This window comes from Squalius cephalus (genome assembly GCF_949319135.1).
Source record: "Squalius cephalus genome assembly, chromosome: 9".
Taxonomy (NCBI): domain Eukaryota; kingdom Metazoa; phylum Chordata; class Actinopteri; order Cypriniformes; family Leuciscidae; genus Squalius; species Squalius cephalus.
In genome coordinates, this window is record NC_137130.1 from 4,146,669 (window position 1) to 4,158,353 (window position 11,685).

The following is an 11,685-nucleotide window of genomic DNA, read 5'->3' on the forward strand; positions in this document are numbered from 1 at the left end:
TCTCACCGGCTAAGTTTACAGTTTTTGTTCCGCCTTCCGGCGCTCCCAGGGGACTCTGGGAAGAAGGAAAAAAAAGTCTGCATTTCACACACTGACAGAGGCGGTGGGTGATGTGGCCACGTTTTACAAACCAGACTTTAAAGGCGCTGCCTGTTTGGCCCCTGAGGGCTGGAGTAGGCTCAGAAACTCTGAAAATGACAGCAAATCTCCACTGAATTTGATCAGCCAGACGTGTGGCCCATGGACCAAAAAATAAAAAATAAATAAAGGGTTTAAGAGTAAAACGAGGGCGGGGAGGGGGAATCAACAAACAGCATATGCCACAAAGGAGGAATCCCACCTTGCGGTGGACGCTGCCAGAGAGACTCACAGGAGAGCTGAATCTGCCAGCAAAGACTGATGGGGAAAAACACTGTCACATGAAACCTCAGAGGAGGAGCTTTGGTCTCTTTTCAACATCTAACAGAAGGTGAACCCATTTGACTGGACTCTAACTCCCTGAAAGTGTTGAAATAATTCTGTTTAATGCATGAGAGTGAAGGGGAATGTGACCTTACGTGATAATTTGATCCCGTCCTCGTCGCCGTTCTTGGCTTTGTCTAAAGAGTTTTCCAGGATCTGTGCTGTGCAGATGATGATGTCATTTTGCTCTATGATTTGTGGGAAGGAGATTTTGAGCTGCGAGGCTCCGCTGACTCGCTCGACTGAGTATTGGTGCTTCAGAAACCGCCCGAACTCGGCCTTGTAGTGCTGCTCGACCAGGGGAACCTGGAAACAAGTTATTTAGCATTATTACACGGCTCTCTGAAATGCTGGATTCTGATTGGTCAGTTGCAACATTCCGAGGTCAGCTGTTCCCCGATAGAGTGCGACAGTGCCCGCCCCCTTTTTCAGCAGCGCTGGTTCCCGAAGTATATTTTTCATTCATTTTTCCCATAGGGATTTTAAAATAGTCTTCAATAACGAGTTATAAGCCAATCAGCGACGAGGTGAATCATAACATTGAACATTTTTATTTGAAGCAAAAAAGTTTGTGATAATCAGACAAAAAGACAAAGATACAAGACCGCGAACTTAACGGCTTTAGTGAGGGAAAGAACTAAAATCCCATGAAGCATTGCGGACAGAATAATCGAACTAAAAATTATGGTGAAATATAAAACTACTCATTTACAAATGTTGATGATATGTTAAATATGTTTGTTGCAAAATATATATATATATATATATATATATATATATATATATATATATATAAACTGCGAGTCGATCTCCATATACTCTCAAAATCCTGAAAAATATATATATATTTCAGGATTTTGAGAGTGTATGAAGATCGACTCGCAGTGCTTCATGGGAGTGGGCGGAGCTAAAGAGTTCTTTTGGAGTGTGTTGCTTTTTTCGACTCCCTGATTGGTGTAATTTTCTGTGCAGCATCATGGGTAATGTAGTTTTTCACCAGGAATTCCACTGTTAAACACGATTATTAAAAAAAATAAGCTGAAATAATGCAGGCTGACGGCTTCAGCAGAAGCAAATACCATCGATTAACAACCTCGTAGCTCACAGTAGGGCTGTCTTTAAAGGGTTATGAGTTATTGTTCAAAATCAATTGCGCTATGGAGAAAATGAATGGAGTTTTTACTTCCGGAACCTGACTGTTGCTCTCTATCAGACAGCTCTCTGAAATGCTGGATTCTGATTGGTCAGTCGTGACATTCCGAGGTCAGCTGTTCCCCAATAATGGGTATTTGAGTCTGGCATTTCTTTCATGTCTTTCATGCATCACATCGCGGACGCGCTCTGTTATTTCATTCAAAAAATTATTATTATTAATATTCGAATTATTATTATTTTTAGCATTATTATCATTCTCAGTTATTGAATGTACTGTAATGGAGGTCAGATTTTAAAACGGTTTCTTCTCAAATGTGGCAAGTAATCTTATAATAAGTGGGATAATATAAATCCAGCTGGTTGTTACCACAAAAAAGTGTCTGGACGTACATTATCCCGTTTATTAGGCGGCCACTAAGGTTTTCTTGGTGGTCACAAGGGCATTGCATGGCATTTTTTTTGGATGATTTCACTTTGAATGTCTGTAATTTCTCTGCAGGGAACTGGCTGTTCACAGGAAGTCTGGACCAACCGAGATGCTGAGTTGTAGGTTTGCACCACACTTTTGCTGATGTGGATCTTTTAACATGGTTAATGACGTTTTATGATTCAGCAGGACAAAAAGTCCCTCTGCTCCTACAGCAAACACTCAAAAACATCATCTCATTTCTTTTTTTCTTTTTGGAGAGACTTCAGTTCAGCGCCTGTTGAACTCATCGCTCATACAGCTGGGCGGAGGACTGTGTTGTTTCTCAAAAGTTGCTCTTTTTTAGTATCAACTTTGTCTCAGATGTTTCTCTTAAAATTCTAAAAATGGACTCAAATGAGACAATTGTTGACAAACAGTGAGAGTTTAGGGCTGTGGAATTAATTTTGGTTCCAAATAATTTGGTCTTTGTAGGATTTTCTCCCATCTAGCGGTGAAATTGTTTATGACTAGCAACTGAATATTACTTTCTAGCCCCTCCCATTCCGAGGGCGTTTTAACTCCTACGGTGGCCGTATTATTTCAAATCTGCCGGCAGTCGCGAGTAATCTCCCCCTCGCATTCGTCACGGTGCCACTGAGTGTAAAACGCGAAAGGCGAAGCTTGAATTTCCAGGTATGTCCCTCTTAGGCTAATGTACTTTCAAGATGGAGGCGCAACATGGCTGCCGCCATTCAGGCGACTCGCTCGTATGTATTCTAAATGGCAGATTCTACACTTACGAGAATACTTGATTAGTTGGTAGAAAAAATTACACATTAATGAGCACATATCATTTTGAAAGAACTAAGTGTTTTTTGCTAAGAATCAACTTACATAGTGTATCTTTAAAGATTTTGATGAGAAATGTTTGATTTTTTTTTAATAAAACAAATAAATATTGGCAAATCTGAGCTCTGTTTGAGACATTGAGATCTCCGAAACTCTATCTCATTCATTTAAGATCTGTTTTAATAGCAGCAGAATGAATCAGATATGGTATTTTTTTTAATTATTACACCTAATAATGTTTTACTATTTGTAATATTGACTGGTGAATTTGTCATATTTGTAGTTGATGGATGGCAGTGGAAGTGAAGCACCTTGTTGACCAGAACGACGACTTTCCCCGGTTGCCCCATCTGCTTCTTCCTCTCCAAATGTTCTTTAGTGATATACACAGCGACCCTGGTTTTACCACTTCCTGTCGGGAGGCAGATGATGATGTTGTTTTCCTCCAGAGCTGGTCTCGCCACCTCCATCTGATAGTCTCGCAGTTCAATTGTCCTCTTGTTCGCTGAGAGAGAGAGAGAGAGAGAGAGACAGTGAAGAGTTGTGTTTGCCTTCAGGTCAGAGGAAGGATTCTGATTCTCGCGTCTCGTGGGGCGGACGCAGGCTCAGCTATTGCAATTACAGCTGTGTTTTCTTTATCCCTTGCTAGTTAAAATAACACGGTTGTTTATGAAGTCAGCCACTCTAAAGCTCATTCAGACGGTCTATAAGCCTCACGAAACCTGTGAAGAACATGTGTGCTATGTTTAACCTCCGAAATCAAAAGAAAAAACATTGAAATATATAATTTTTTTTTATTAAATTAACATGTTTAGTACTATTAGGAAGTTTGCAATCTGTTTTTGTGAGATTGTTTTTATTTTTTTTTACATTATTTTATATATATAATATTATTCAAATTAGCAACTTTTAACGTTTTTAAAGCACACCCACAATATATATGTTTAGGTTTTAATCCAAAAAAACAGAAGAAAATTTAAAGACATGGGTTCTTCTGTATTTATGGATTATCCTATGGATTTTTATAATGCCAGTTTTTGGATTTCTAAGTAAAATACTGTCTGTGGTAAAAATTACTTTCTTATAATTTATTTTCCAAATAAATTCCAGAGGGAACCCATAGCAAAAGACCATATATAACAAGAATATTTTATGCTAATTTATATTATTTCAATCATAAAGCATTCATATGGTGCTATTTGTTGTACAGTATTCATTACAGTATTTTGAGGGGTAAATATGCTTAATTGTAATGAAAAGAATGCAACAAATCTTTAAACTCAAACACTTCTGGTATAGTTGAATATACTCTCTGATCTTATATAAGTAATGTTCAACAGAACTTATTTTACCTGTGAATTTAAAAATATATATATTTACAGTCATCAGTCTTTTACATTTGCCTAGAAATCGCCGTCACGTTTGAACAGCTCTCGAGTGAGATTTTAGCAATCATACTGCATTAACTTGTAATTTCACATAACATTGGGAATCAGAGCAAAACTGAAATGTAGTGATAATCTGAATCATGGGAATATAGCGAGCCAAATCCACTGTATAGTTCTGAACATCCATTGAACTCTGTGTCCTTTCATATCTAAAGACACCCTCACTTATAGTATTTGACAAGGTTAATCCACATGCAAGCTCTTGGAGAGTGTTTTAAGCAGAGAGATCATCATTCATAATCAACACGTTATAGGGAGGCAAAAAGAGTGATAAATAACAAGAGGAATGCATTCAATTGTGAATCGTATTGAATTTATCATTCAATATTAGGTCAAGCTCGCAGGCAGTGCCGACCCCGTCCAAGCTGATCATTTGATTTATGAAACGTTTTTTTGTTTAGGGAATTCATTACATAAGAAGGAAACAAGGAAGCAACAAATCAGGTTCCCGGGAGCAACATTTTATTGCTTGAATGTTTTTCTTTTAGAACTCGAGACGCTTAATGGGTTTCTCAGTTGTGTTATGCAAGTATCGACTTTTATCCCTGATGTTTCTACTAAAATGGACACAAATGAGACAAATTCAAAAGTTTGGGGTCAGTATGCTTTTTTTTTTTTAAGACATTAATACTTTTGTTCAGCAATAAATCGAACAAAAGTGTAACCAAAGACAGTATTACTAAAGGCTTCTATTTCAAATGAATACTGTTCTTTTGAGTTTTCTATTCATCAAAGAATATGAACCAGCACAACTGTTTTCAACATTGATAAATAATAATCATAAATATTTCTTGAGCATCAAATCATCATATTAGAATGATTTCTGAAGGATCATGTGACACTGAAGACTGGAGTAATGATGCTGAAAATTCAGCTTTGATCACAGAAATAAATTACATTTAAACATATATTCACATAGAAAAGTTATTTTAAATTATAATAATATATACATTTTTTTTAATCAAATAAATGCAGCTTTGGTGAGCCGACAAGGCTGCTTTCAAATGCATAAAAAAATCTGTCCGACCCCAAACATTTGAACATGTATAGTAAGAGTTTAGAGTTGTGGACGGAGCAGGAGAATTTAATGAGAAATGTGAGAGTCATACAAATATGCTTGAATGATTTTTCTTTCCCATCCTCCCTGATCGTGACTTTATGGAGTAAATAATCGAATGCACTAAACAACTCATGTTGACATGTAGTTGCAAAGTTGCTTAGTCAACAGAATGTTCAAAGCATCAAAATAAAGTGTTACCAAAATTTTAAATTTCAAACATATTGATTGTAACACACAAGCAGACATAAACACACTCAAAAATGTCTATAAACATAATATACAGTGACTGACTACAATCACATGTGCTAAAGCACTGGGAAAATTTATCACCAAAAATGTGACTCTTCAATCTGATGACACATAACTTATGATTAAATGAAAGCTACAGTATGAAAGTTCTGTAGCCAGAAAACCGCTCAGTTAAAACCACCCTTATTTTAGAAGGCAGAAGTATGCAATATTTGTAATGCATACGTTTGCGATGTTGCACAATTTATTTAGAATTTTTACAATTTTCCTAAACTGACATCAAAGAACCTTAAATAGACCACAGGAAGTGCTGGTTCAACGCAATTTTACACATTGCACCAGAGGAAGCTTTGCTCATTTATTTATAATGATGAGCAATAGGAACTGGTGGTTCCTGATTCTAGTTCAATACACACACACACACACACACAGTGCACTGATAATGACCAGCTCAACAACATTCATTTAAACATTCCCCTGCTCCCTGTTTCCAGGGAAAACTCCTGGACAAGGGCACGAGGATGATAAAAAAGGGGAGCACTTCATAATTTCAGCCAGACATTTTTCTTTCTCTCCCCCTGAATTGATATTCTTTCTGAATTGTACTGGTCTGTGCCACTGTAGTTTCTGAGTGGATGTTGGTTGATGCGACTCTTTTTTTTTTTTCTTTTTTTTTTACATGCTAACAGGAAACTTAGTGTTTATAATTCTCTGACAATATGGCATTCCTAGAGAAGTCGTCGATCTGGACGAGTTGCTTTTATGAGCATGTACGATCACTGCTGGTTAAGCTAATAGCATTTTTGGCAGGAGGATAGAATGCACTAAACAAATAAGTAAAATGTGTGTAAAAATTCCTTTGCTGTGAATGAAGTGGTGAACCACCTGAAGATTAGAAGCTGCATTTACTGATATATTATTACAATTGAAAATAACTGGATTATATATTTTAAAATGTAATTTATTCCTGTGATCAAAGCTGAATTTTCAGCATCATTACTCCAGTCTTCAGAGTCACATGATCCTTCAGAAATCATTCTAATATGAAGTTTTTAGTGAGTCTGTGCATCAGTTTTTACATGCATATTTTTCTTTGCAATGCATATTTGAAGGAATACTATGTCTCAGGCATTTCTTGCATGTATTATTATGCTAGCAATATCATGAGTGTTTTACCTAAACGTCCTTTTTATTAAGTCTCTGAAGAGAATTATGCATTATGAAAACAATACTTTTGCATATGCATATTCACTCTTCTCACACATTTCCTCTCTCTCCTGCAGACCATGACCAGACCCGTTCTTGATCGCTTCAATACGCCCTTGTTAGCGGCCGGCCTCGGTCTGGAACAGGCGTGCGAGTGGAAATATCCCCTGGATGTGACAGTGATTTAACACTTTTTCGAGGAGACGAGACTGGTGAACGTTATGCGGTCGAGGGCGACGTCTCTCATGTGGAGCGGTAACAGAGCCACTGAGAATCAGGCCGCTGAACACAACTAAGCCATTCTTTTCCATACGCTTTTATAATAATAACTCTTTAAAATTGTCCTGACAGTTAATTGCTCGCGGGAACGTTTCTCAGACGAAGGCTGGATTGTGGGTCATTAGATGTATTGCACAAAAGAACTAAGCTGAAATGTCAAAGGGTAAAGAGATTTGATGCCTTATTTCCTTTCAAACAATGATTGAATGTACAATTAAAAACATGAAAGCAGGGTTAATTTTCATAACTCTGTTAAATAGGGTTTTGTGGCATTTAATTCAATTACTAATTGACTAATCCATGACTTTTCCTATTGTTCGTCATTACTGGAAAAGTGTCGGTAAAAATTCATTATTGCTTGTAATTACTATGAATTTGAACTGAAATGGCCAGATCACACAGTATGTACAGATTCAGTATCCATCCTGCTTCATGTTGGTCTATGTTTTATTTGTATTTTATTTTGAAATGTATAGTAATTAAATGCACATTTGGTAACACTTTACTTGAAGCCTTTATATATAACGCATTATAAACATGTTTAATGCATTAATTATGCCTTTTGATGCACCTTATAATGCATTGTATGGTCTCATGAATAATTGTAACCACAGTTATAATACATTATAATATTTATGTTACACCATTAGAAAGTATAATGTATTAAAACACATGACAAACAACTAATTTAAGATGCAACAAGGAATCTGCAAATCTTATAACGCATTTTAACTTTGGTTACAATTATTCTTGAAAAGCTATAATGCATTATACATAAAGGCTTTAAGTCAAGTTTTCAAGTTCAAGAAATTGAACTGAAATTATTAATATTATTATTAATTTTTTTTTTTTTTTTTGAGATTGCACTTAATAATAGCAAGTATGAAATAGTTCTGAGATGGGCGTAACTACAAACTAAATCCCTGTGGTGTGTAATTGAACTAATTCCCTTTTTTATTTTATTTTATTTTTTTTCCATCTTTTACAGTACACTAATTTCTGGGACTGTCCAAACTGGAGCAAGCGATGGATCAAGAGCATTAGATATGAACCTACACCCTTTCAGTTTGGAAGAAAGTCATTTGACTGTACCTGCCGGATCATCATCCTCTGTGGGATCTCCTTCTTCTGTGGGATCTCCTTCTTCTGTGAGATCTCCTTCCTCTTCCTCCTGGCCTTTGTACATGTCTACATCTGTGAGAGAATAATGCAATGCTGTTAGTTTGGCTTGTTTACATATGTGACCACAAAACCAGTCACATGGGTCAATTTTTCGAAATTGAGATGTATACATAATCTGTAAGCTGAATAAATAAGCTTTCCATTGATGTATGGTTTGTTAGGACAATATTTGATTGAGATACAACTATTGAAAATCTGGAATCTGAGGGTGCAAAAAAATGTAAACATTGAGAAAATCTCCTTTAAAGTTGTCCATTTATGTTCGCGATTGTGCAGCATTCACTCACAAAAATAAATGTTTTATATCTAGGAAATGTACAAAATATCTTCATGGAACATGATCTTTAACTAATATCCTAATGATTTTTGGAATAAAAGGAAAAATTTATAATTTTGACCCATACAATGTATTGTTGGCTATTGCCACAAATATATCCGTGCGACATGTGACTGGTTTTGTGATCCAGGGTCACATTTATGCTTTTATTAGATGCCTTTTTATTAGTGGTGGGCCGTTATCAGCGTTAATAAACATTAGACCTACTTAAGTCTCTGCAGCTAGTGTACTTAAATTTTATTTATCTGCAAAATTATGTTGTATACTTACAGTTTTGCACAATATATGTTCTCAAAACTACATACACCCTTTCAAAAAAACAAAAACATTTAGCAGTTGTTTAGCAGGGTCTGTGTAACCTGTTCTGAAATGGTTTTATTATAATATCGTTATCGCAAGAGGCTGGAATGTATATCACAATATGGATTTTAGGCCATATCGCCCATCCCTAATTGATTGCCTATAGTAGTTGATAATAACATAGGCCTACCTAATGTGGCCTACGGACGGTAACAGTACAGTAGTAACCTTTTACAGTCTATGAGTAGAACAGCTTTCTCAAGCAGTTTGTGATGCATTTTGGAAACAGGAGATGAGCCCCTGGTCTAATGCGCCACCTGGCTTGAGAAACCCGTTCTCAAAGACTTACTTTTATAGTCATTATTTGGGTAGCACACATATTCTGAATGCCTTCGGCAGAATTCAAATGAGCCATTTTAATCTAGATTAATCTAGATTAATTTCAAAATTAATCTAGATTAATCTAGATTAAAAAAATTAATCTATGCCCACCTCTACTTTTTATCCACATCTCACAATAGATGAGCGATTTCCTCACACAGCCAACAATAACAAAAGCAACACCAAAAGCCAGATTAGGAGTAGTTGATCAAGTTTATAGCAGGATTGTCTGTTTGCCCAACTATATTTTTGTCTTGTGAAAGGAAAAGCTTCAGATATGCACCTTCGTTTTCAGCAGAAGCATCCAGAACGCTGCTGTCCACACTGCTGTCCAGGTCCTCTGACAAAAGCGAGCTATTGGCGGAGAGCACGGGCATAGAGCCGTTCATGACCTGGTCCGTCTCCTTCGCGAGAGCTAAACACATCTGTTCACCCTCCTCAACAGTTCTGAGCTCGTGCGTCTCGACTGACATGGACTCTGTAACACACACAGGTAATCAGATCAGTGTAATGCATAATAACAATGTCGAGATGCCATCATGGTCAAAATAAAACATTAAAACTCCACCGCATTAATCTAACGTGCCACTTATCTAAAGAATTGTTGGTTGCACTTTATTATACAGTACGTGTACTTACCTAAGAAAGTACTGGGTATTATAAGGTAACTACATGGTTTAAGGATAGGTTTAAGGTTAGTACCTAGTTATTGTAATCACTATAATAAGTACATAGTATGTACATGGGGAACAGGACTGTCAAATAAAGTGCTATCGAATTGTTAAATGGACCTGTGCATCATCTGTCCCTGGGAATCGAGAAACACTTTTTCTTTTTTAAAGCAACAAAAAACAAACTCAGATCAATCTCAAATTCATGCTTTTTGTTTAGATACACTCTAAAGCCCTATTCACACGGGATAAGTATTACCTGGTGACCTCTAGTAATTTGTAATTGCGGAGGTTGTCTGTGATCTTAATTCCGTGCGAATCGGTCATGTCTGTAATTTGTAAAGTAAAAATTCCCCCACAAATGACCTAACGTTACCATATTTCGCCGAACACCGAGGTCCTGTGATATTAGTCCCGTGCGAATCGGCATCTCTGTGATTTGGCGGGTCGTTTATATTTATTTCGAGGTTTTTGTTTCCTGTGCGCTTTTTTATCCATCTTTTGTGAAGAATGGAGGCTGCGTTGGAGTGTTTTGATAGTATTTTGGGTGCTGGGTCATATCGCTATACACCTTGATACGATACAACTATACAATTTGCAGAAAGAGAAAGCTGAAAACCATCAGAAGAGCAAAAATAATGATTAGATGGAGATGAATGACATGTATAGAGGCATGCGGTAAGGAACATTCTTCTGTTTATGATATATCATACAGCTAGACCTATAATAACGACAAGACATTTCCAAGCAAGAGCCTATTGACATATCCGGGAGATATGCGCCACACGAAATTCAGATGTGGGGGGGTAATTTCTAAATCACACGAGGTCCCCAGATCATACTAATCCAGTGCGAATAGGGCTTTAAACGAACTTACTGAACTGCACGTCATTACTTTAGTCGAAATTAGAACATTAACAACACACTAGTGATCAAAATGTGTTTGTTTTTGAAAGAAGTCTCTTCTGCTCACTAATGCTGCATTTATTTGATCAAAAATACAGTAAAAACTGTAATATTGTGAAATATTATTACAATTTAAACTAACTCTTTTCTATTGCAATATATTTTATAATGTAATGTTTTCTATGTGAATATATATTAAAGTGTAATTTATTCCTGATCAAAGTTGCATTTTCAGCATCATTACTCCAGTCTTCAGTGTCACATGATCCTTCAGAAATCATTCTGATATGATGATTTGATGCTCAAGATACATTTCTTATTATTATTCTTATTATTATTATCATCATTATATTTTTACTTAGTATTTTGCTTAATATTTTTGTGGAAACTGTTATTTTTTTTTACCATGATTATTTTATGGATGGAAAGAACAGCATTTATTTGAAATAAAAACACTTTGTAACATTATAAAAGTCTTTACTGTCACTTTTGATCAATTTAATGTGTCCTTGCTGAATAAAAGTATTCATTTCTTATATAAAAAATATATATTTTGAACGGTATTGTAGTTTCGATAACGCAATTTTGATAACGTAATTGGTAAATAGTAAAATACATAAACTAAGATTTATTTCTAAGATCATGAAGATTTGCTATGCGACCAATTATTTGAGAGTTCCTCAAAAAGTACTAAAAAAAGTTGTTTCTTAAGATTGTTTTTTTCCTACGTTTCTTTTAAAAAATCAGCCAATATTCTGGTTAATCAATCTCAAAATGACTATCTTTTTAAA

At 35.9% G+C, this 11,685-nt stretch overlaps 1 protein-coding gene across 1 annotated transcript in view; it reads right to left on the bottom strand.

The window, feature by feature from the left end:
* ifih1 (interferon induced with helicase C domain 1) overlaps positions 1–11,685 on the bottom strand; it is a 34,600-nt gene that overhangs the window by 17,987 nt on the left and 4,928 nt on the right. Inside the window, exons 3-6 of the mRNA XM_079881977.1 lie at positions 9,601–9,795; positions 8,210–8,311; positions 3,187–3,380; positions 558–768 (exon numbers count right to left, since the gene is read on the bottom strand). Coding sequence (XP_079738103.1) covers positions 558–768; positions 3,187–3,380; positions 8,210–8,311; positions 9,601–9,795 — 702 coding nt within the window. The remainder of the gene's footprint in view (positions 1–557; positions 769–3,186; positions 3,381–8,209; positions 8,312–9,600; positions 9,796–11,685) is intronic.